This window comes from Coffea arabica, chromosome 8c, assembly GCF_036785885.1.
Source record: "Coffea arabica cultivar ET-39 chromosome 8c, Coffea Arabica ET-39 HiFi, whole genome shotgun sequence".
In the NCBI taxonomy this organism is placed as follows: domain Eukaryota; kingdom Viridiplantae; phylum Streptophyta; class Magnoliopsida; order Gentianales; family Rubiaceae; genus Coffea; species Coffea arabica.
Window position 1 is genome coordinate 44,290,787 of NC_092325.1, and position 26,566 is coordinate 44,317,352.

The 26,566-nt window shown below is 35.2% G+C and overlaps 3 protein-coding genes across 5 annotated transcripts; 2 read left to right on the plus strand and 1 right to left on the minus strand.

The window, feature by feature from the left end:
• Positions 1 to 4,625: 4,625 nt before the first annotated feature.
• On the minus strand, positions 4,626 to 8,398 carry LOC113706341 (glutathione S-transferase T1-like). Its single transcript, XM_027228229.2, has 7 exons — positions 8,203 to 8,398; positions 8,002 to 8,075; positions 7,827 to 7,890; positions 7,080 to 7,133; positions 6,542 to 6,621; positions 5,635 to 5,840; positions 4,626 to 5,064 (listed from the first exon to the last, which is right to left on the minus strand). The coding sequence occupies exons 1-7, from the start codon at positions 8,265 to 8,267 to the stop codon at positions 4,879 to 4,881; spliced, it is 729 nt and encodes a 242-aa protein (XP_027084030.2). The 5' UTR covers positions 8,268 to 8,398; the 3' UTR covers positions 4,626 to 4,878.
• Positions 8,399 to 17,119: 8,721 nt separating this feature from the next.
• Positions 17,120 to 22,901, plus strand: LOC113705505 (multiple C2 domain and transmembrane region protein 7). 3 transcript variants are annotated; one of them, XM_027227382.2, is made up of 2 exons: positions 17,120 to 17,356; positions 19,617 to 22,901. In XM_027227382.2, the coding sequence occupies exon 2, from the start codon at positions 19,675 to 19,677 to the stop codon at positions 22,690 to 22,692; it is 3,018 nt and encodes a 1,005-aa protein (XP_027083183.1). In that variant the 5' UTR covers positions 17,120 to 17,356; positions 19,617 to 19,674; the 3' UTR covers positions 22,693 to 22,901. The 3 variants fall into 3 exon arrangements, with proteins under 3 accessions (XP_027083183.1, XP_027083182.1, XP_027083184.1); XM_027227381.2 differs by having other exon boundaries at positions 17,120 to 17,323; XM_027227383.2 differs by lacking the exon at positions 17,120 to 17,356 and adding an exon at positions 18,008 to 18,323.
• A 473-nt stretch (positions 22,902 to 23,374) lies between these two features.
• On the plus strand, positions 23,375 to 25,207 carry LOC113705506 (xyloglucan-specific galacturonosyltransferase 1-like). Its single transcript, XM_072063985.1, has 2 exons — positions 23,375 to 23,695; positions 23,768 to 25,207. Exons 1-2 carry the CDS (start codon positions 23,375 to 23,377, stop codon positions 25,205 to 25,207), a joined length of 1,761 nt encoding a protein of 586 aa, XP_071920086.1.
• Positions 25,208 to 26,566: the final 1,359 nt, after the last annotated feature.

The following is a 26,566-nucleotide window of genomic DNA, read 5'->3' on the forward strand; positions in this document are numbered from 1 at the left end:
GACATGAAAAGGTTGGCCGAATAGAAAAAAAAAATTTAAGTCAAGAATTGCGACGCTACCAAGGCTTGACAAAAGCTTTGGCAACGCCAAGTGAAGAAACAAAAAGGGCCAGGCAAGGACGCCCAAGGAAAAAAATATATAATAGTAATAGTATTATATATATATATATATATATATATATATATACACACACACATTTATATATAATGGCAAGTATATTTGGATTAGAAAGATAGCATGGGCTTAGTGGATATGCAGTAAATAAATTATAGAAATAAATGGACTATCTTCTACGAACTAAAATAGGAATTTAAAATTTCAAACCCAACCTAAAGATAATTCTCGGAGTTAAAGATTAGTTATCTAAAAGTATATTTAATTGATTAAGTCTAAGATACTTAAATAGAAATTTAAAACATCTTAATATAACCTTATTAGATTAATTTAGACAATGTAAGATGAGTTTAAGATTGTTAAACGAAATACTTAAACTCATAATAATAATAATAATAATAATAATAATAATTAATAAAGCAATGATAGTAATAATAATAACAATATAGATATGGATGAAATAAATTAAGGTTATAAACGAAAATAGAAAGATAAATACAAGTGGAATAAACTAAGATAATAATTATAATGATAAGTCAATATATAACACCTACATATGCACAAAAGTGGAAGTAGAGAAAAAGATAAGTAATTGATTAACAAGTATATATAAGTGGTAATAAAATAAAATAGCGTTGACTAGAATGATAATAAGAATGGATAATAATGAATTATAAATATGTATAGTAAGATAATAGTCAAGATAATAAATATAATTATGATAATTATTTTATTCTAAATTAGGAAACTTTACAAAAAGAAAAACTTTCCAAATTAAAAAACTTTCTAAAAATAGAAACCTTCAAATTTAGGAAACTTTCCGAAAAATAGAAATCGTCCAATTTGGGAAAATGCTACTAAGGTTCATATTATGGTCTAGACATGAATCTTCAACTTGGTCAGAGTCTGTATATTTATACATCCGTAGGAAATATCAACTAATTAAGAAATTTATGCATTTGATAGGTACGACACAAGTTCAAAAGATCTAAGGTAGCTCCACTCGAGCAGCCAGACAAAGGTAAGTGGTACTTACGCTTCTGAGATTTCAAAAGTTTAAAGTAAAATTTTTGTCATCGATTATATTTTTACGTGTTAATCTGAATTATTTTTTATTAAATGATTTACTTGACTGTTTAAGCAAGTTCTATTTGGGGGGGAGGGATGGTTGGGTGGTATGGGAGGAGGGAGTGTAAGTAAGAGGATTCGAGTTCGAGTTCTTCTGCTTACACTAGAAAAAAAAAAACAAGTTCTATTTTGACTATGCAAAAAAATGGACCATGTGACTTATTTGAAACTTCTTGATTTATTATTATATGTCAAATGAGCTGTATCTTTTATGAAATCAAAAACTATGTGTGTAACGTATGAAATAAATTTATATCAAGAAAAACTCAAAACAGTCACGGAATATACGATAGGGGCTATAGTCCTGTCTAATGGTTATGGTAGTTTGGTATAGAGTCTGACTGATTGACTCATATATATAATGAGACCAATCGAAGTCATGAAATCTATTAGTCGTCCACCTATAAAGGGTTTAATCTCTAAACTGAGTATTCAATAGCCGGTCATTATATGTACTTGTTATGAGTTGATATGAAATAATTTGTGAACTGGTATGAAGAGACTTATGAATTGATCTGAAATGATTTATGACTTTATAATTTTTCATGTATAATTATCAATAAAATACTTTTAAATTGCTTATCACTCGTTACTACTGATTGTTTTATAAACAACGTTACTTTTATGATTATGAATGTGAACGGTGTGCAAATGATTTGATTTATATCTATATATGTACCTATAAAGTTATGAATGCTTAGTCAAACAGAGGGGTAGATGTTACTTATTGAGCGATTTTGTGAGGCCGCGAACGAATGAGTGTGAGAAATCAAAAATTTTTATATATTTTCTAGACATTATTTTGTTTCCTTATCTACAATTTTATGCCTTTCTTCAATATATTAATTTCCTATACATTTTTATAAGGGAATATAGTTTTCAAATCATTTTCTTAATACAAGTTAGTCCACGTTAAGTTTGAAGTGTATTATCAACGTGGGACCCGCTAGTGCGGTAAATGCGATATATTTTTGACAATTTGTTGGAGTTTTGTATTAAATGATACTATTTTACAAGGTGCTAAAAGATAATTAGATGTTACCTATATGGATTAGTATTGGAGAGACAAAAAGATAAGTTTTAAACCAAAAGGTGACAAGTGTCACCATCCTATTCACTCTTGGACTTTTGACTATCTTACCTTAACTTTACTAAAATCAAAATTTGACCAAAAATCAAGCCATTTCTTCCTTCTCATGGCTGAAACTTGGAGAGCAAGAGAGAGAGAGAAAAACCTTCATCTTTCACTCCAATTTTTTACTTTAATCTTGAGTTTTAACTGATGGAATTGCAAATCACTCTATAGAAGTTGGTTACTAAGGAGATTCCAAGGTTTTGGTGGAGTTATTTTGGAGAAGAAACCATTAACCTCCTACCTTTCTTGTGGTTTTAAGGTATTTTGCTAAGAACATCCTCTTTACTTCAATTAAGTGCTTATTAGTGGTTTTTAATTGTTTTAGATGTGGTTTTGTGGAATATTAGCACTTGAATGCATGAATTCCAGGTTAGGGTTTTGAATGACCCTGTTTCTATCCGATTTTATTTGAGCATGTTAGAAGCCGAATCAGGTTTAGGTTAAAACATGAAAGTTGTAGCAAATGATTTTAACTAGCTGCCTGTAAAATTTCAGCTCGATCCAAGTACTGTAGCATGTAAAATGACCGAAATATCCTTGACTGCCCATAAACCCTGTTCCACGCCCAAATTTCTGTTTTCGTGGAGTTTTCCGTTTTTGACCATGAAATTGCGTGATTTGACTTTGGAGGTCTTCATAGGAAATGTATGTTTATATCTTGGTTTCGAAACGCCATAAGATTTGTTTCAATCCGATAAAGGTAACTTCAGTTATGGATATTGTGCCGAAAGGTGTATTTGATAATTTATGATGTGTATGTGGTTGATTTGAGATGAATTGGTGTTGCTTGTAGGTTGAAAATGAAGCATTTATGGGGAAATGATGTCCGAACTTTGGGAATGTATGATTGTTTTGAGTTTGTGATTTAGGGTTTGGACTCGGGTAAGGTCATGATATATGATGGATGGTTTCTGAGCCGTGGAGGTGAGTGACCCTAAACTGTTTCCAAAGTTACTTACGAAGTGTTTCTTGCATTATTTACTCGTTTGCATATCATGTGTGCCGGCATGTGAGTCCATGAAATGATTTGGCTTAAATGAGTTCTTAGGGAGTCTTGTGCTGAACACCAACGTCTCCTCTAGTATTTACCTGGAGCCAACGTCTCCACCACTTTCGTGAGTTCGTGACATGATCTGGAGCACCAACGTTGCTCCCTCTTATTGTTTAACGTTAAAAGATCTCTTTGAGCGTTGGGTGTTTAAGTGCAATGATTTCACTGGCTCACGAGAGCAATTAACGTACATTTGATCTTTGACTCATGACATCATCGAAGTGCATTATTTTGAAATATATTTGAGTACTGATTTGTTGGTTACTCACTGAGTTTTTAACTCACCCCAAAAATATTTTATTCCCCTCCACAGGGCTCGTGGCGAAGGAAGGCTTATAGTACTTATTCACGTGGTTGGATGGCATATATCTTGTACAGTTTAGATTTGAAATGGAAGTGGATGTTTGTGTACTTTGAATTTTAAACTTCCTCCTGTATAATAGTTGGTATTAAGGATCGCATGGATGTATGAAGCGGAAACTAATTCTAAGCGTGGATGCTTCGCTTATGACATGTTATTATTGGAGAATTTGATGTATATTTGAGATTTATATTGTAATCTATTTGAGAACTGTAGTGAACGACTGAGTCCCGGCGAGAATTGGGCAGGCGGTCCGCCGAACCCTTTGGTTCGCCTAAGGGGGAGGTGGGACTGTCACAGATTTGTCTTTCAACCCATTTTTTACCATCTTTGCAGATTCTGAAGAGTGAAAATTGATTTACGTAGAAGGCCCTAAAGATGACTTTTATTAGTTTTTAAGCGAACAGAAGTTTGCAGGCTAGCTACTTCTAATTAATTTTATTTACTTTGTTTCCGCTGTTTCAATCAGAGAATAAATGTACAAATTTGTTGGATATTTGTAAACTACCATTTATATGATATTTGTACCGCACTTTATTTCGTTATACTATTTAGTACTTTTAAAGTTTAGTCTAGTTAAATGTTACCTTGTATTTTTTAACGAAATTTGAGAATACTGCGAATGTCGCATGATGGACGCGTGCTGGCTCGGAACGTGACACATACCCATCCCGCACCATTGCTCTTTCTACTCTTTTTTCTAGCAACATTTATTTCATCAAAGTTTCCAAAGGCAGATAACTATGCCCCCGAGCCCGGGGTTTAAATTTAATGTCACAATTCATATTTTATTTCCACGGCAAATTTATATTGCAATAATAAATTATCCCTCCTAATAAGTCCAAACATTGCACATTCTTTTACTTGAAATTAGCTGCAACAGTAACAATTTCTCTTCTAGCATGCATATTCCCACTACATACTCGGCTTCCAGGCTTTTTTACACTACAAACACAAACTGCCCTTATTGCCAAACTGCCTGATTTCTTACACCAACATCCGAGATCATGATTGGAAAAGATTCTGGAAATTCTATAGGGCTTCAACATATAGCAGCAATCCCACATCTTTTGAATCCTAAGCAGCTTGTCAGCCGGTTTTCGTCTCACCACTGCCTGCACCAGCCAGCGCCTTCTTTATCATCTCTTTGTTCTGGAAGACGGCAGCATGAATTTCATCAAAATGAGGTTGTATTGCCTTCTTTGTATCTTCAACCCATTTCCGAACTTTCTCATATGGGTCCAATATCCGTTTCTGAAGCTTCTCATCCACAAGCTACATTCAAAACCAAGCCGAAATGAGAGTTTATCACAATAGAGTTATTCATACAAGATTTCTTCGCAAAGTCAAGGAAAATATAAGAAAAGAGAAGGCGTAAAAGGGCCCTTGCCTACAAGTTTAACCGCCAGAAGAGTGAAAAAGTAGGAAAGCAAGATCAGAAACAAGAAAACTCTATCGAGACGGTTGTTCCAGTTTAGCCATGGCTCTTCAAGCATTGACAATAAGCCATCTCAATCAACATGACTCATCTCGACAAACACAAGGTGCGAACCAGAATCATGGCCATAGATTGGGTAATCACTTTATTCTAGAAGTCGACAAGGACTCAAAATTTTCTATTAAAATGTGCATCCCAGCAAGTGATACTACTATCCTGGAAGAAACCTAGCTGAAGACGAGCAGAAACAACAGGATGACTACTTCACTTGGGCTTTCAGAGGTACAGCTTTTTTAATAACTAAATCATTTTTGACGAGGTTGATATCACAAGGTTGATATAGAAACTATCAACATGTTTGCAAAGAAATACAACTAACAAGAGGAGAGACACCTTCTTTTTTTTACCTCAAGTTGCATAATTTCACAGACCAACCTCAGGTCTGCTATGGAAGGTTCAGAGTTTCCCAGCAGAAATGGTCCATCACCCTTGAGCCAGAAGGATTCAATCTTTGCTAAAGAAGCTGGCAGGAGCTTTTCAGCTTCTGCTGCTGCTTGAGGATCCAAAGGCTGGCCAAATAAAGGTGCAAGCGTAGTATTGAGGACTACACCAACTGTCAAGATAAGCATACTTCAGAATGTCGTATAACATTAACAGGTAAACAGTGCTGATCATGAAGCTGGAAAATAAAAATGAGACTGCTCTATATGTAACTGGGTCATTTTTAGACAAAAATCCAGTTATTCAAAAAGATTAATATTTCCTTCTGCAGTTCTTCAATAAGGGATGGGCGGCCAACAAACATTTACTGCTCCAATTGCCAAATTTTAGGAACAGGCCAGCTTACTCAGACTAAGATTTCTACTATATCCAGTAACTCTACCATGATTCTTAGACTTCTTCACATGCTGCACTTGGGTTTCGATAATAAGTTCAAAGTATTTGTTTGTTTCGACATTTTTGCCCAATTGGTCATGGACGTTTAAGTGTTAAGTAACCCTCATATATACTCATCTTTTTGCAGTCTGTTAAGTGACTCAAGCAAGGAGATGAGAACAATGTACCACTCATTCATCTCATGTCTTTTTGTTCAAAAAATGAGAGGTAGATGTCAAAACCCAGAATTCCCACAAGGAAAATTGAGCTCATTCACAACCATCCCAGATCTTTCTCATATTATTATCAAGATTCACCCTACAATTCCCTAATTAATTTTTTTGTGTAATTTGGTGACAAATAGCTTTCCAATAACACCAGACCACAGATAGAACAAGAACAGTTATAATATAGTGCTTCAAAACCAAAGATTAGCACCTGAACCCCGTCGTATGGTGGAGTGATGCCAATCTAAAGCTGAGTCAATCTGTGCTCTTTTGAACACGTCTGCAGGATACCTTGGAACATGAATGTTCAGAGTAATAAGAACTGTGAAATCAATAATTAGAACACATTCTAGCATCAGCTAGTGGAAACGCTGAATGCAGAACTAGGATTAGGACAACCAGTTTGTATGGAATATGGTATATCCGTGTATTCTAGAAGCATGCCCACTTATATAAATACATGAAAACCTTGACTTCCGATTTTGTACCCTTTCCCATTGTCCATGATTAGGGCATCAAGAAAGATTAGAACGGATATCGAAAGAAAATAACAGACGTGAAAGCATATGTAGGATCTATAACTGGCCAAAAAATAGAGGCACTTGTAACGGTGCCTGCTTTTGGGAGTCCATTAGCATATTGAAATAAAATTCAGGGGACGACTGAATTCATATTTGTCTTAGAAACTAGCATGTGTTTATTTAATGTGAAACACCTTCTAAACTAGCATGTACAATGATGAGACTTACCAATGTTCTGCAATTCCAGGAAAAGCAGTTGCCAGAAATCGAAGAATAGCATGACTGCAGAGGACATTAGATGTGTGAATTCCATTAATTTTGCGCACAGAAAGTCCAGGGATCAGTTAGCTAAGACGGGTAGGAGAAAATGAGATCAAAATCATCAAATAAATGGAGACTAGGAAAAAAATCCAGAAAAAACCAGAGCAGCCACTTGTGCTTCATTATTTTCCCTTCATTTCTTTTCATTTTTCCTTTCTTTCAGGGAAGAGGAAGGCAGGCCATTAGTACCAGAAATGGAAATGGAACTAAGTCTCAACTTATGAGTATATTACTACAAATCAATGCCAGTAAGACCGAAAAGAACGTAAATTGACATCATTGGATCGTTCTCAATTAACATAATTTCATCATATCAACCATAACAATTTGCATGACGAAGAACCTTAATTTGACACACGAGATCATCACACTTCCCACAGAGAGAATAAGAGGGGCACCCGCTATCCAATATTCAAAAGATTTAGTCTTACCCCTTCAAAATATTGAGATTTTTTCAAAAGAACTCTTTCTAAAGCATAACAATTTGCAATTTGAAAACTATAATTTCCTTTATATCGCACTAGATGCTGGCCCAGAAGCAAAAATTAACGCACAAAACCATAAGAATAAAAACATATCACGGTTCTTTCTCCCATCTGATGATTAGAAACTAAAGAGTCCTATCCATATCTTCCAGCTTCACACTTAAATTACCTCTCAAAGAGCCTGAATTTTCCATCAACTTCAATTGCTGGGACTTGCTTCATGGGATTGATTGCTGAAACAAGATCAAATTCATGATTATATTCCAGAAAGGAAAAGGCAAAACTCCTGTCTTTATATTTTGACCCAACATACAAGAAGACTGTACAGCAACATACTTACTCACCTTCGTATTCGGGAGATTTGTGCTCCCCTTTAGCCAGCTGGATTTGGACTTCTTCAAATTCAATCCCATTAGCCCTTTTCACAGGCAAGTCCAAGAGCCATGAAAACAATTTAGATTGATTAATCTCAAAATGAAGAGAGAGAGAGAGAGGGAGAAGTTAGAAATCAAGAAAAAAGAACAAATCCATTAAAAAATCCTTACTTGCAGAATATGAGAACTGCCCGTGATGGCTGAGACCCGCGATCAGCAAACACTTTTAACTTCATCTTGCTCTTCAGGGGTGGTCAGTAGTGAGGGAATAGAGATGAGGTTCCAGCTCTTGCAGACAGCAATGGTCAGATGAGTAACGAGGACTCGCCCCAGCCTTTATATAAACATTTTATCCGGAGAAAAGCGCGTACGAAAGTTGTTTAAAACGTGGAATCACCGGAAAGACTGGGACGGCCGAAAGAGCGCCACAATTAAATGGACGTCCATCACATGGGACCCACGTGGTGATATAAGCCCATAGGAGTTTAACGATTTTAGTTGGCTTGTTGAGGTATGGACGCTCTCCTATAATTGCAGAAGAACCGCTCCATTTACGATTGCGGTTCGCTCCATTTACGATTACGAAATCTCTTAAGCGTGTTTGGATAATGGTTTATTTGCCAAATTTTATTTGATTACATCATAAACATATTTTTAATAGTTATTTATCTTTTCAATCATTTTTTTTATTTCGCATACATCATATTAAAAATAGTACTACTATATTTTTTTTAAAGTACTAGTATTTTGACCCGTACTATGCACAGGATTATATTTCAAATCAAAATAATATTGTATATATTTATATATTGTGGTACAAAATGATATATATATATATATATAGACTAAAAATTTTAAAGAAGTGTATGCTTAATATTTTGAAAAAAAATTAATCTATAATGATTTACATGATAAAATAATTGTTTATGCATTTAAGGAGATGATTAAGTTGGGTGATAAGGTGAAAAGAGTTTTCTAAAAAAAATGTCAATTTATCAATATTCGACAAAACATATTATGTTATACCCATATATTGAAACTTATAATATAAAAAAATAAATTATAACCAATTTATTTTCTTCCATTTTTAGAAAAAAAAAATCTTTCTCCTATCTTGTGTCCCTACAATTGTTGACTGCATTTAGATTAGCATTTTCATAAACCTTAACGTATATTTAAAAAAAAAAATCTCCGTAATACGTGTTTTTAGAGTTCTCAAAATTATTAAAAATCACTATCATTTCCCTCTTCGCTTATACGTCAGCTAGTCATCAAATGTCTCATACAACTTTCATATCTTCTATCATGGTACCACTTTCTCTTTTTTTTTTTATCATCTTTGTCATATCCCTGCAATTCCCTTTTTTCTTCTCTCTCTTCTCCACCCATCCTTATAACCCATATTTCTTTTTCAACCTTTCCTAATATTTTTTAACTCCTCACCATTTTCTTCCCTCCCTCCTCTCCCTTTATCTAACCTCTAAATTCATATCCCTACGATCCAATATATTTAACTTTACCTATCATAATGAAAATATATAATTAAAAATTAATTACAATGGTTGCAATTATTAGTATCTAAAAATAGAAATGAAAAACTGATAATATCTATAATATCCTCAAGTACTACAATCAATATATATATATTTAACATAGCAAATACATATTTACATATGAAGACAACAATAAGAATACATAAAATAATTAATGATACCAAAACTTATCCTTAGTGTTTGGGTTTTGCACTCTTATTCAAATCTAATGTCAAATTTGGGCCAGATATATACAAATTAAGTAGTATTTTAGCGTTAAATTATCTATATCTTTCTCTTAAATTATAATGTTACTTTTAAAAAAAAAATTGGTAGAATGGTGTTGTTATTATCATTATTTTTTTTATCAAAAATGAATATTTCAAAAAAAAATTCCACGTTAAAAGGCTGGTAGTGCTTTGTTTTTTATTTAGTGACTTCATAATTTGGATTTCATGAATGGTACCATTCTTGATTTTTTAAATCCACGACATTATTTCCTTTTTGTTTTTTATTTAATTTTGTCCTTTTACTTATGATTACCAAGTTAAAAAATAAAATATTATCATTTACGTTTTTACTTTTACTAAATTTGGCAATGTTTTCTTTTCATTTACCCTCTCACTAATAAATTTCGAACCAAATTCCTATATAAATGGAGCCACTACTTTTTTAAATTAGAAAGGCATGGAAGCCACTTCTTTCTTAAGAAAATGTTATTTGCACTCCATTTTTTATTATTTGCAATTCCATCATTTCTTTTAGGATTAATCACATTTTATCCCCTTAAAGAATACCCCATTTCTCAATTTACCTCCTAACCTTTAATTTTGCTCACTTAACCCCCTTTAGGACAAAATTGTCCTTGCATTATTTTGATTTTTTATTTATCTTGTTTTCCTTTCTTTTATTTCTTTTTCTCTTTCTTCTTTATTTAATTCTTTCTCTTTCCCACAAAAATATTTACCTTAATGATTGAAATTAAAAAAGAGAAATTGCAAAGATCTATCTTCTCCTTAAATGATTAAAAAAATATTCAAATCACTTTCCTAAAATAAATTTTTTTAGCCTTTCAATTCTTTTAATTTTGGGATTTCCTCTTTCCTTTCTAATTTCTCATTATTTCCAAAAAAAATCTTAGAATGAAATTGTGACCTAATTAATAATTATCAATTCAAATTTGTGACACGTGGCATCATACAAAAAATCAAAATTAGCTTTTGATGTCTTTTAAATCTTCACCCAAAAATATGCAATTATAAATTCAAAACAAAAATTTTTGTTGAAATGAAATTTCTATTGGGAAGGATGAAAGAGAGAAGAAAGAGAAAAAGAAATAAAAGAAAGGATAACAATTTTATCTTATGATATTTTCTTGAAAATAAAATGAGAAACTAGAAAAAAAAAGAGTAAAACTCAAAATTAAAAGAATTGAAAGGCTAAAAAAAATTATATTTTAGAAAAGTGATTTGAATATTTTTTTTAATCATTTAAGGAGAAGATAGATCTCTACAATTTCTTTTTTTTAATTTCAATCATTAAGGTGAAGATTTTTGTGGGAAAAAGAAAAATTAATCAAAGAAAAAACAGAAAAATAAATAAAAGAAAGAAAAATAAGGTAAATAAAAAGTCAAAATAATGCAAGGGTAATTTTGTCCAAAAGGGGGTTAAATGAGCAAAATTAAAGGTTAGGGGGTGAATTGAGAAATATAGTATTCTTTAAGGGGATAAAATGTGATTAACCCTTTCTTTTATCATATAGTCTAATTAATGAAAATTATATGATCAAAATGATTATTGAAGTGTGAATAATAAAAAATGGAGTGTAAATAATCTTACTTATTTAAATTAATAAGAAAGTATGAAAGGATGTTATATTTGTTATATCTTCTTATGGTCTTATAGAAGTTTTAATTGTTGTAGAATCATAAATAACACAAGGCAATTGGAAACATAATGGGTTGAAGTTCAAATAGGATAACCTGCACATTAATCAACAATTTGAAATGAAATTATTTTAAAAAGTAATCAACAATTTCAAATGTGAAGAGTAGATGTGGAAGTTGAGAGGAATATATTTTATGAATTAAATTAAATGTGGAGTGCTAGAAAAAATGGAATTGGTAGTAGGAAGATATGTGGAGGCTTGTTGCTAAAAATCCATTCTCAAATTTATATAGATATAGATTATTTTAAATAATCTCCTGTTCAAACACACTCAAGTTGCCTTGACTTGAAGACCAAGATATGAGAATAAACGAGTCCAGTCAAGTATGAATATTATCTGCTCGACATTGAACAATTTACCTGTATTCGATCTCAAGTTTGAACTCGATCAATGCTAAATTTAATGTTTGAAATTGACTCAATAAAATTTAAGATATCTCCAAAATTTAAAGTATCTCCAGATTGTGTTAGAACTCAATTACTTATAGGTAAAACATGTAAATTATCTAAAAACAAGGCATTTCAATAATTTTGTTCAATGAGTACTCGAGCACAATATCATCTCGAATTTGACCTGAGTTCGATCATCTATCTAGTTAAACTGCTCACAAATTACTCGCGAATAGCTCAATTATTGATTGCTTTAGACCAAGGCTAATACGTGCCAATTTGTTGTGCCCCGTCCCATTAGTTGGGATGGAAAGTGAGAGGTACTGCCCGTTGCATAGACATAATGAGAGGCACGACCACAAAACAACAGTGGATCCTCCCCTTCCTATCTTACTAAGATTTTCATGTCTTAAGTTACAACCAAGAAATCCTTTAAGTTTTGATTGAAGGATTCAATTATTGTCTCTCACCAGTCACTAGTTATGGCTTCTCCTCCCTTTCCCCTTATATTAGATTAGAATAAATTATACAAATTATTATCATTGTTGATAAAAAAAAAGGCTACTAAAGTCACCGGTCCAAATGCTAGCTGGTCAGATCTTTCCTTCCTATTGGTTTTCTTTCTTCTTTGCTCATTGTGTTTGTTTTTCTAACTTGATTTGAATAAACATGCTGTGTAATGTATTTCGAATAAGTATATAATACATGTTCTCAAATTTTGTTAAGTAAGATATAAGGATTAGCATTTAATGCACTAATAGTATAGTAATTTTTTGTTGTAAGATATAAGGATTAGCTTTTTATGCACAATTTTCCTTTTTATTCATCTCAAATTATAGTGCAATAAGAAGAATATAGTTAATTTTTTGCTTCTCTAAAGTATCCTTATTTAATACACTTCTTTATCATTAAATGCAACCTATCTTATTTAATACAGTCAATTTTTTCACTAGCAATTGCTTCAATATATGTCTTGAATGGTGCAATATACCATCATTATTATTGTTTAATTAATGTAAAGGTATAATGATTAGTGATATTTCTAATATTAATATAAGGGGTGTTTTAGAAACTAAATTTAGTTTTTCAACAAAATTAACTAATTTTTCTTAAATTGTGTAAAAAAAATTTAAAAACTATCAAAATGAGAAAAATGGGGCATTTCTCTCTTTTTTTTTTTAAAGCAAGAAAGAGGGAGTATTTCTTGTGAATGCCTATACGTCTAGCTGCTCATGGAAAATGTTACTAAAATAGTAGATGTGAAACTAACCTTAGACAGAGTGCGTTGATTCAGAATTTGAGATGGATAAAGTTGCCTTACAGCGTTTTCTTGTTTGTGTTGTTCATACGCAATTAGGAGGCAAGACTGGGAAACTAGCAGGCCAGAATTGGATTTTACACAAGGCCAAGCCTGCAATTTTCATCTTAGAGCCTAAAAGTCTTGTGCTTATAGCTGCGGTGCTATTTTGCTTTAAAAAAATATTTTTGAAGAATAAAAGTATTCGGTGAATATCATTTCTTAAATTTAATAGTAGAGTTTTTGCAATAAGCAAATTTAGCACAAATGCAAATTTGATGTTTTTAGAACAACATTCATGTTTAAAAAAAAAATAAAGAATTAACTTTAACCATTTATGATAAAAAAAGTTTTGAGCTAAAATGAAGAGATAAACGTTTCAAAGACTTAAAATTAGACATTATCAAATAGAAAAAAGATACTTACAATTATGTTTTCAGAACCAGGCCAGATATCGACTCGGTCGAGCTCAGGGGTCAGGAGTCAATGGGTTTAACCGGATTCGATCGGAGTTGAACCGGATGACGTCATAATAAAAATTATTTAAAAATTAAAATATTATATGTAAAATACCTAATAACATGTTAATATTAATAAAGGTGTATTCATATATATTTGATATTTCAAATATATTTAATAAGAAAATACAAAGAAATTAGAATAATCAAGTAGCAATTTATATTATTTAATAAGCATTAACAAGTTTAGAATTAAAATTATGGATTTAATTAAAAAATAACACCAAAGTTTAAGACAATATTTATAAAGTATGAAATATTTAAAGTATATTAAAAATTTATAACAATCTAGGGGTCAAAACATAATATTAAAAATATTTTGATATTTCAAAAAAAATAAAAAAAAAAAAAGAATTGATCTAGCACGAATTGTCATCTTCTTTTGTTGACTGAACCTTTTGTATACTTTTGACCTGAAAGATTTGACCAATTATTCTATGACTGGGCCGTAGCCCAGTGCGCAAAAGAAGAGCTACTCGTGCACGGAAGTTTCCCGGATGAATGTTAGTTTTGAGAAAAGAAAATAGCCCGATTCTTATTTTTTCGGTCAAACCAGGTCAAATCCCGTTTTTGACCTGATTTGACCAAGTTCTTAATTCTCCGGTTTTCTAGAATTGACTCGGATCGGACCATTGGCCGGCTCCCGGCTTGTTCGGTTGGATCGGCCGGTCCGGTCCGAGTTTTAGAACAGAGCGCCTCAACTGAACCCCAAGAACAGTTACTGAAAAAATCAATTAGTTATGACAGTTACGGATAGTGACCGACTATATTATTCTTTATAAATACGAAATTTTCCACTGCATTTGAGTTAAAACATATCGAACAGAAAAACCTATCATCTTCTCTTCTAGTAAATTTTAGATTTTATGCAGCTATTATGGAAAATGGTGAGCCAGAAGTCTTCATCACGCCTTGGCAATGTTACGAATGCAAGCAGGAGTTTGATACGAAGAACGATTTTGACAGGCATAACAGTAACAGGCATTCCGACGACAAATTTGTCTGCCCCGTTTGCAAGACTCATTTCCGATATGCCACCGATCTTGGCATTCATCTTAAAAAGGGGGTTTTTTTTTTTAATTTCGCATTTTTCAAGTCATTGTGCTCTTGAATTGTATTTCTATAATTTTCCTATTGCTAATTGTTTTTGTTGCAGGGAAGCAAGTGAGCAGGATACTGAGGTATTCTCTTTTTTTCACTTTAGCCTCTTTCTGCTTCCCCAATTCCAAGAAATCCCCCTAAATCCCCTGTTTTTATTTTCATAGTCTAATTTTGCAATTGTTCTGTTTAGTTTTCTGCATTGTATTCTTGTTTATCTTTCTCAAGAAATGGGATCTTTAGATATCTATTTGTGGAAATTGCCCGAGAAAGTGACATGCAGAGTATAGTTAGACTGTTGTAGTTGTCATGAAAAAAAAGTGTTTTTGGTATATATTTATAACTATAGTGTGTTTCTATTTTTGATTTACAGTTGTAGATGTTATTCCTATAGAGAGAACTTGTTTGATTTTGAACTCTGTGCTAATGGAATATATTGGATATTAATATTAGTAGTGATGGTTTAGATTATTTTGTATTAAAAAGGTGGCAACAATGGGATTGAAGTATAAGAATATTGATGAATATTAAGTAAAATTAGATATTGTTATGAGATTGTAAAAAATTTTTTGGAAATCTGATGTAGCGTTTATAGTTGATACAATGGTCTATATCAGAAATTTTTAGGTAAAAGTGGAACATCAGAATAAAGATAAATATTTATTTAATGGTAATTTGGATGTTGATGGATAGATAATAGTAATAGCGCGTAAAGATAAATGAATTAGAGACTGTGAACCATTTTTTTCCTTTATATTTTTGTTATGAATTATAACTCAAAGCTATTATAGGAATTTTGAGAAAAAGTATAGCTTTTTTGGTTTAAAATGTTACTTAAATAATAAAAATAGAGGAGATAGGTGTAATTTTTAGAACTTAAGGGGAGCTTTCTGCAATTGTCAAAAACCTCAATGGACGTATGTGAAATTAACCCTAATGAATTTGTTGGGCTTTTCAAGAAATGACCCTACTTTTATTATTTGCAGAAGAACCCCTCTATCTACCAAATTTCATTTTTTTCTTCTTGTATTAGCTAATTTAAAGTGCCTCGAGTTGGGAGACCAAGGGAGATATGGGCCAAAATTTTGGTCCCCCGAGTGGGATAGAAAGAGAAATACTGCATAGCCATAAATGAGTGGCACGTTTAGTTGCAGAACGGTGGAGTGGTGGACCTTCCTCTTCTCATCCATTATCAGATTTTCATATGTTCAAAATGTCACCAGTCCCAACGCCAGGCTCTTTCCATCTTCTTGGTTTTCTCTCTTCTTTGCTTTTTGTATTTTGTAATTATTTTAGTATCTGGACATAAGACATGTTTTCTAGTATTGTTATGTTAGATAGTATAATATTAAGCTGCAATTTTAGACAGTTGACAAGAGAGGGAGAAGACCAATATGACCCAAATGCAAGAAACCAAAGGGCAAAAATCAAAATACATGCCCATGACGAAAACAAAAATAGGACTTTACATATTGATTTTTGTAAGCTTTTCTCCATGCATGAATTGGCCTAAACATTTTTGTGAAACAAATTAGATACAATCACTCTGCAAAATGGGGAAGTTTGGCTGTTACAGTTACATGCCCAGCAGTAATAGTCTAACAAAACATGTACGTAGTCCAATCCTTGCATTCTTTTCTTGGGTAAGATCCTTCCTCAAATTCTATGCCATTGAACTGGATAGCAAATATGATTTCAAATAAAAAGTCCAATCAAAACTTGAGAGGAGCTTCTGGCTAGGACATGTCACAATTCACAAATATGGCATGGACCCTCAGTCTTAGGTTGCTTTCAGTTGTAGATTTCCGTGGTCTAAAGATAGGGAGTGGATCTGGTTCTGGTCCCCCACTTTACAAATATAATGACAATGACTAAAATTTTCCAAATTTAGTACTACGTAAAAGGTAAAACTCGTTTAACAGAAAAATGTTCAATCGAAAACTCAGTAAATGTATATCAACTTTTCTTGAAAACTTTGGCTTGGAACAAAACAAACTTTCGTTTTTCTGGGTCATAGGATTTTTTTCCCCGTAAATTCACTAGTTTTCTCTTTATTTGTTGTCAAGTTGAGGATGAAATTCTAGTTGTACCATGGCTTCATTGTCGCTTTGTGCCAGAAATGCTGGACTCCATTGTTAATAAACACAAGTATACTACCGCTATAACACATGATTGTCTTCTCATTAACGTTCATTAATACTAGCGTACTAATACGTATTTATAGCGTAGTTCACGTCTTTCAATGCAGTGCCTCTGATTATTATGGACACAATTTAGTACTTAGTAGCGTGCTACTGGCAGCATTCTTCTTGCTGTTCTCCTTCTCTTTTGGCTTCTTCTCTTACTTCACAAGTCTCCACCTCTACTCTTTTATCTTTTCCTTTCAGAGATTGCAGAGATTATTCCTTCACTGAATTGTTCTTCTTCACAAGCAGATGGAGTAGTAGGCCTTTCTCAAGCTGAGAAATCGTGGAAAAACCTCAAGATTTTTAGCTGCAGAACAGAAAAGGGTACACCATTCGTCTCTTCTACACCCTTTCTTTGTAAGTTTTTTGCCTGAAACCTGATCAATAGGTGTAGGTTGCCATTTTTTCAGCAAGGCACGCACCAGCATTTGCCTCTTGGTAGCTTACTACTACTGCTTCTACTATTATTATTATTTTGGGTGGTTTTTGGTAGTGTTTAGCATTCATGCAATTACTCCAGAGCCCACTTTCAGCATTTGCCTCTTGGTTAATTCTTTCAGTGCATAAAAAAGAAGTGATCTTGTGTGCTCATTTTTCGGAAAGAAGCAGAATCATTAGTAAAAGTCGAAGATTTTTGCTTAAAATTTAAGTTCAAAGACGAAGATCCACCTGTTCTTTTGACTTTTTTTTTTCACTTACTTACGATTGAAAGAACTTAATTGTCTTATTTTCTTTTTTTAATCCAATAAGTGAAGTTTTGAACTTTACCAAAAAGAGAGAAAAATTTATCCTTACACCCTGTCAATTTTCTGATCATTTTAAAGTTGGCGTCTTTTTGTTCGGATTAAGGATTGGGGCTTTTGTTTATGTAATTTTGTGGCATGGCTCTTTTTTCCTTTTGGCAAGATCAATGAGTTATATTGGGGAGTCTGTACGAATCAGAAGTGACTAAAGTTCATGTGTCTTTAACGATACTTTAGGAACTTTAGCTTGAAGCATGTGTACAAACTTTTAGCTTTTTCCTTTTGTTTCTTACTATTATCTAATTGATGCTTGATGGTGGTGCTTAGTAGGTAGTAGTACATCTCTCCACGAGGTAGAAGAGCACATGGTTCTGAAAATAAAAATGTTGACCTGTTCCTTTTTGAATCTCATTGACTTGTGGGCTCCCTTTGTTTTTAGCCTTGTACTGAGATGGTTAGAAGTATCTCTTTATAGCTTTCTTTATTGTAACTGCCCATATGGTATAAGTTATTGAGAATTAAAAGCTGTGGATGGAGCTGATTCTAGGATAAGTGAGCTTTCGTATATCCTGCTAAACTAGGTAAGTCGACTTTTGGTGAAATGATTTCTTTGTTTGTCACTGTTAGGCATAAAAATAGGCATCAATGATTGATTTTATGGTGGGCCTAATGAGTTTATTCCACTACAATTATCATTGTAATCTTATGATGGTTTTGTTACTCGAGTGCCGGATCATTAGTATGCGTTTTAGATCTGTTGAAACCGATGACAAGTTCCAGTCTTCATAATTTGTTGGCCATGACTGTGTTGAGTACTGAGGATTTTCAATTGGCTAAATTATATGTTCATAACTCAGCCAACATACTTTGATCTTTTCATTAGTTCTTGTTACAAGGGAAAACATTTACAAGTTTTTCTAGTTTCATTTGCCATTCACTTTAATGTTCAGCAGTAAATTTGGCCTGCATGACACTTCCTCAATTCAGGAGCTCAAGCTCGTTTCACCACGTGGGAATGACAAAGATATATTGATGCCTTTAGCATAGGCATGGAAGTTCAGTGTACTTTTCTGTGTAAAGTATACTGTCTGTTACCTTTGTGGTGTTTGTGATGTTTTATTCTGTTGTTTTGTGGCCTAGGTGAAGGAAACTCTCTGCAAGCGCAGGAATTATTCAATTTTGAGGAATCATTTATCTGTGATAACTCAAAACAAGCTGTCTTCGTGCTATTATCTTGAACAACTATCTTGTCTGTTTGATTTTGATGATAGACTGTTTTAAGTCAGATTAGTTCATGTCGCTTTGTCTTTATTTTATTTTCTATACTTGGGAGATCTTGAACTGAGGACCTCCTACTTATAATCCCTCCCACCTTACCACCCAACGCTCCCCCCATGACATTTTGTCTTTTGTTTCTTTTTCTCAACAATATAATCTTTTTCTCAAAGGCAGATGTTGAACCATTACAGCATGCCTGTAATAATGCATGCTATTTCAAGCTGGAATATACACCTTCGCAAATGTTATATAGGGATGCAGCAATCAGTATTATTTATTTATTTTTATTCTGCAGCATATAGATGACTTCTTGAGATTCTATATCGAGCACGCCTTCTTCCCCATGCACGGATTAAAAGCAGAAAGAAGAAATAAACGTTGTGAATAACTTTCTCTCCTGGTGACATATAATCAATAGCTTTTGTTGGGCATTTTTGCTGCTCAATATAAATTTGCTGTCTTCAATAGAGTGATTGTCACATTTGTTGCGTTTTGACATCTCTACTTAACTTGCATGTCGATCATTTACATAGCATCCCCTTTGAACCTCATATATACGTTGAATTTGTAATAAATCTCACATATTTTTTCCCCAGGTGCTTGTGATTTGTCTTTTAGAAAGGGGCCAAATATCCGTGATAGCTATCATTCCAAATGACAATTGGCAACCTGAAGCTAGGTGTGGATGTTGTCAGTGCACAAAACCTTCTACCTAAAGATGGGCAAGGATCATCCAGTGCTTTTGTGGAACTCAATTTTGATGGTCAGAGGTTTCATACCACTATCAAGGAAAAAGATCTAAATCCAGTATGGAATGAGAGCTTCTACTTCAACATTTCAGATCCTTCTAATCTCCACAATCTTAATCTTGATGCCTACATCTACAACAATGTTAGAGCCACTCACCCCAGGTCTTTCCTTGGAAAGGTTAGCATCAGTGGGACTTCCTTTGTACCCTATTCAGATGCTGTCATTTTGCACTATCCTCTTGAAAAGCGTGGCATATTTTCTCGAGTACGAGGGGAACTTGGTCTTAAAGTTTATGTCACAGATGACCCATCGATAAAGTCATCCATCCCATTTAGTGCTGCTGAGGACAAACCTGTGGTGAATGAATCAACTAGAAATGTGCTGCCAAACAACATACCTACTGTCAAATCTGAGACAAGACACACATTTCATCATCTTCCCAATCCCAATCACAACCAACAGCAGCACCAAACTCCTCCTCCTCCTGCAGTTCCTCAGCAACTTACAAAGCATATGGCTGATGAGATGAAGGCTGCTGAGCCAGAGCCTCCAAAGCTAGTTCGCATGTACTCGGCATCTTCAGCACAGCCTGTGGACTATGCACTAAAGGAAACTAGTCCGTTCCTTGGAGGTGGTCGAGTTGTTGGGGGTCGGGTTATACGTAAAGATAAAACTGCATCATGTACTTATGATCTTGTTGAGCAAATGCACTTCCTTTTTGTTAGAGTTGTTAAGGCTCGTGATCTTCCTGCAATGGATATTACTGGAAGTTTGGATCCATATGTGGAGGTGAGGATTGGAAACTACAAAGGAACCACAAAGCACATTGAGAAGCAACAAAATCCAATATGGAATGTGGTATTTGCCTTCTCAAGGGAGCGAATGCAAGCGTCAGTACTTGAAGTTGTTGTCAAGGACAAAGATCTTGTGAAAGATGATTATGTAGGAACTGTCAGATTTGACCTCAATGAGGTTCCAATGCGTGTTCCTCCAGATAGTCCTCTAGCTCCAGAGTGGTACAGGCTTGCAGACAAGAAGGGAGAGAAAATAAAAGGCGAGTTGATGCTTGCTGTCTGGATTGGCACTCAAGCAGATGAGGCTTTCCCTGATGCATGGCACTCTGATGCAGCAACTCCTATTGACAGCTCAGCAGCTGCTGTAGCTGCAATACGCTCCAAGGTCTATCATGCTCCCCGTTTGTGGTATGTGCGTGTTAATGTTGTTGAAGCACAGGACTTGGTTCCAACAGAGAAGAATCGCTTTCCTAACGTGTATGTGAAAGCGCAAGTAGGGCACCAGGTTTTGAAAACAAAACCTATTCAGGCTCGTTCTTTTAATCCCTTATGGAATGAAGATCTCTTGTTTGTGGCTGCTGAACCATTTGAAGATCATCTTATCCTTACAGTCGAGGATCGCGTGGCTCCAGGCAAAGATGAGATCCTTGGGAGGGTCATTATACAATTGGCCAAGGTGGAGAAGCGTGCTGATGACTGTATTGTGCATTCTCGCTGGTTTGACCTGGAAAAGCCAGTAGCTGTGGATGTTGATCAACTTAAAAAAGATAAGTTTTCTAGCAGGCTCCATCTTCGTGTCTGTCTAGATGGAGGCTATCATGTGCTTGACGAGTCCACGCATTATAGCAGTGATCTCCGTCCCACAGCAAAGCAGCTGTGGAAGCCATCAATTGGTGTTTTGGAACTTGGAATCCTTAATGCTGTGGGGCTTCATCCAATGAAGACACGAGATGGAAAAGGTACATCAGACACCTACTGTGTTGCAAAGTATGGTCATAAGTGGGTCCGAACTAGAACTATTGTTGACAACTTGAGTCCAAAGTACAATGAGCAGTACACATGGGAGGTGTTTGATCCAGCTACAGTTCTTACTGTGGGCGTCTTTGACAACAGCCATGTAGGTGATAAAAGTTCAAATGGTAGTAAGGACCTAAAGATTGGAAAGGTTCGAATCCGCATATCAACCCTTGAAGCTGGCCGAGTATATACACATTCTTACCCATTATTAGTTCTCCATCCTTCTGGTGTTAAGAAGATGGGCGAACTGCATCTGGCGATACGCTTTTCATGCACATCTTTTGCAAACATGATGTACATATACTCACGCCCACTGTTGCCGAAAATGCACTACATAAGGCCTGTCACTGTTATGCAGCTTGACATGCTGCGGCACCAAGCTGTGACTATAGTGGCGGCAAGGCTTGGTCGAGCGGAGCCCCCACTTAGAAAAGAGGTGGTAGAATACATGTCCGATGTGGACTCACACCTCTGGAGCATGCGCCGGAGCAAGGCCAATTTCTTCCGTCTCATGTCGGTCTTCTCAGGATTATTTGCTGCTGGGAGGTGGTTTGGTGACATCTGCATGTGGAAGAATCCAGTGATGACAGTGCTTGTTCATTTGCTTTTTCTTATGCTTGTATCCTTCCCAGAGCTGATTTTGCCAACAATATTCCTTTACATGTTTCTGATAGGAATATGGAATTTGCGCTACAGACCAAGGTATCCTCCACACATGAACACGAAGATATCTCAAGCTGAGGCTGTGCACCCTGATGAACTTGATGAAGAGTTTGACCCATTCCCGACCAGTCGAAGCCCAGACTTGGTAAGAATAAGGTATGATCGACTGAGAAGTGTGGCTGGTCGGATTCAGACTGTTGTTGGGGACATTGCAACTCAGGGGGAGCGTTTTCAATCACTGTTGAGTTGGAGAGACCCCCGTGCTACTGCAATCTTTGTTACATTCTGCCTTATAGCTGCATTGGTGATGTTTGTGACTCCTTTCCAGGTAATTGCAGCCCTGGCAGGCATATATGCAATGAGACATCCAAGATTTCGTTATCGATTGCCTTCGGTAGCTATCAACTTCTTCCGTCGGTTGCCGGCGAAGACGGATAGTATGTTGTAAATTGGTGGCTGAATCTTCCCGTCAGCATCAGGGAAATAAATTATTCTATTTTAGGTCATAATCCAGCTTTTATATCGACTGCTTATGTAATATGTTCTGGCCTAGGAAGTTCCTAAATTCACCCCGTCGATACATGATGAAACAATCTGTTTGGCCCTGTGTACTTGTTATTTACTTGTGATAAAACAAATGTTTTGTTATTTTTTTTTGATTGCTTTATCTTTCTTGGATGAGGACATTTCTTTCTTCCATGTCTCTGTTTGTGACACGGAACGAGATATTTCCTGAAAGGCTGGCCCCTTGGTATCAGTAGTTGACTCTGGAAATCGATGGACGTTTCTGTTTATCTAAACCTGTATAGCTCTGAAAAGCGCACGATTAAAGCTAAGGCTCTGGAGCTTTTCATAAAATAATGTGTTGTGTGTGGATGAGATGAGATTCGGGAAGAAGTTGACCTTTAGTAGTTCTCCATCCAAAGAACTTCAAATATAATAGCGCGGTCAACAAACTGACGTGCCTCCATCATTGCTCTAAAGAGAACATTTTCGGGAGACATTTTTATGCTACTACGTGCTTCCATGTTGAAGCAAAATGTTGAAGCTGCAAGCCTGCAACTACCCTTCCCTAGAAAAAGCCCAATGGAAAAAGCAAATTACATGCGAGTTGATTTTTTGGCATCAAGATGGCTGTCATTTCTGTGGGTAAGAAGAAATCTAGAGCATCCAAAAAAGTTCAGACTGAGGATTTTGCTTTATTTCATTCCTTGGCCAAAATTTTGTTCCGAATTCCTGCTGCTCTTTTTCTCTTAATCCTCATTTTCCTCTGGTCTACTTCCACCACCTTTATTTCAGGTAACATTCTTCATGTGTGTTTGTCATCTCGGAAGCTCAACAACCTCTATTGCATATCTGCTGGGACGCAGCCAAATTTCCATATTCCTATTCCACTCATCAACGGAAGTTCGGCATCCATCACCAGAGAAGAAAATGATGCTAGAAGCTTGGTTCAAACCACCTATAACAGCACGAAGAAAGGGAACGGGAATTCAGAAACTCTCTTTAACAGTGGAATGAAGGATGATACAAACAATGTTGGCAGTGTTGTGCAGGAAAACTTGGTTCCTACAGTCAACAACAGCACCAACTATGGTAGCAACAAATCAGCACCTCTCATTGGCAGTGAAAGAAAGAGTGATGTTCATGCCGTTGATGGTGTGATAAAGAATGCAATTTCTACAGTCTATAAGAGCAGTAACAAGTACCTGGATGAGGAAGTGATGACGGCCTTGAATCAAGTGGAGGACCAGCTTCGTATTCATCGATCATGGATATCTTTTGATCAGAGCCACACAAATTGTGATGGGAGGGGAGTGTATGTTTATGAACTTCCCCCCAAGTTCAACAAAGATATATTGGCTCAGTGTGGTGATATTTTTCCTTGGGCTAATCTCTGTAAATATTTCAGCAATGACGCCTTAGGTGAGCCGATACAGAAGCTTGGTAAAGGCTGGTATCACACTCACCAGTACTCACTGGAGCCAATCTTCCATTCAAGGGTTCTAAAGCATCCTTGTAGGGTATACAATGAAAATGAAGCCAAGCTATTTTACGTACCATTCTATGGTGGGCTTGACATCTTGCGATGGAATTTCAAGAATGTTTCAGATGATGTAAAAGACTCTTTATCCTCAGAACTGATAAGATGGCTTGAGACACAAAAGCCTTGGTTTCAGAAGTCAGGTAAAGATCACGTCTTTGTCTTAGGCAAAATCACCTGGGATTTCAGGAGATATGACAGAGAGTCATGGGGCACAAGGTTCTTGGAGCTTGATGAAATGCAGAATCCGATAAAGCTTCTGATTGAACGGCAGCCTTGGCGTATCAATGACATTGGCATCCCACATCCAACATACTTCCATCCCCAGACAGATGATGACATAATCACGTGGCAGCTGAAGCTAATCAGATCACGGCGAGGAAGCCTCGTGAGCTTTGCTGGGGCGGCAAGATCTGGTGCTCCAAAGAACATAAGATCCATCCTGATCGAGCAATGTACTTCAGCTAGCAATGGAAACTGCAGATTCCTAAACTGTGGTTCAGGTGCTTGTGATCAACCCGAGTCACTGACTGAGCTATTCATGGAATCTGAGTTCTGCTTACAACCTCCAGGTGACAGCGCAACAAGAAAATCAGTGTTTGATTCTCTTATATCAGGTTGCATTCCAGTACTCTTTGATCCCTTCACAGCTTACTATCAATATGCATGGCATTTACCAGAAGATCACGAGAAGTATTCAGTATTCATAGATGAAGATGCGGTGAGAAACAGGCAGGTCAATATTGCTGAAAGGCTAGAGAAGATTCCTATAAAGGAAAGAGAGGACATGAGAAGGTATATAGTCTATGACCTATTACCTGGACTCCTGTATGGAGATTCAAATTCAAAGCTTGAGAAATTTCAGGATGCTTTTTCGATAACAATGAATAATCTGATTGAAAGGGTGAACAGATTATAGTGGATGGAGAGGTTGATAAGACATTTTGTTCGTGTAAATTATATATTCGGTAGTGGTAAATGGGATTTTTTTTTTCTCTAAGAAATGGGGAGAGGATAGGGGATTTGTAGCTGCAAATAGGATGTCACTGAAAAGAGAATAATTTGTTTCCTTTGTTTGGATTGCATTTTTTTTAAAAAATTATCGTAATGATTTGATATATATGAGATAAAAAGATGATTGAAAAATGCGTTTACGGAAAACGTAACAAATTTTCTTTGAAAAATTGCTGTCCAAACAAGGTAATTCTGTACATGCAACTTCAAATTTCTTTAAAGTTAATTGTAAATTGTCGATTGCTTGCACTGCCATTCAATCTCCACTACTCAATGGTCTCTTTGTCTTCAATTTCTTAACTTTGTTCATACCTAAAGTTTACATACGTATCTACCTAATACGCGCTGATCATTATTGCAGCGTAATTTGATGTTCTAAAGTTCATTGTACATATATTACTACAACTTTGGTAAAACAAATATTAATCATATGAAATGTGAACACATGTATTAAAGTCTCATAACTTGATGATCAAGAGTCCCTACAGCTGTTGTCAGATCTATCCATTGTCAGAAACTCAGATCAAATCATATGTCACGACAAAAGAAGCATCAATTCAATATGCAAGAAAATGAACTGTAAATTGACATTGGCATTACTTAATGTAAGAATCCGGGAATCCTGCAGCAGTAGTTCCGTCCCTCTCAAACTCTCTGCCTCTCACCTCAACGCCTGCGTCTGTCTTCTGTAGTTTTGTCGTTTTGCTTTTTTGGTCAAAGAGTCTAGACTTGAATTTGGCCCTTCCTATTGTCCAAATTCCTAACGAACAAGTGGAAACGTTCTTCGCCCAGAGTCTTCCCAAATCCAGAATAAACATTGCATCAAGAAAGTGCAATGGACCATGATGCCAAAAAACGGGCATCATTTTCCAAATTCTTGAACCAAATGCCCCTTCTTTCCAATTTTCAGCACAAAAGATTTCTCATTTCCCAAATGTGAACCCGGTTTCAAATTTGAGCATCTACCATGATCCTTTCACAGACATGGGTGCAACCGTTTGTGTCGATTTATGCATTTTTCAACAGCGCGTAACATTTTTTGCACATCGCGTAACTTTTTTTACACATGAAGTAATTTAGAATAATTTTTTGTGAACTCCACACATGACGTAAAAATCGAATTACATGCTGTAATCTGAGCCGCACAAATTTTTGAGGCCACATCTTGATCGTGACCCTTCAGGAACCGTTCCTGCCCCATTTCCCCCTTTCACATACCTCACCAAAAAAATAAAAATAAAAATAAAAAGATAAAAAGGACTTG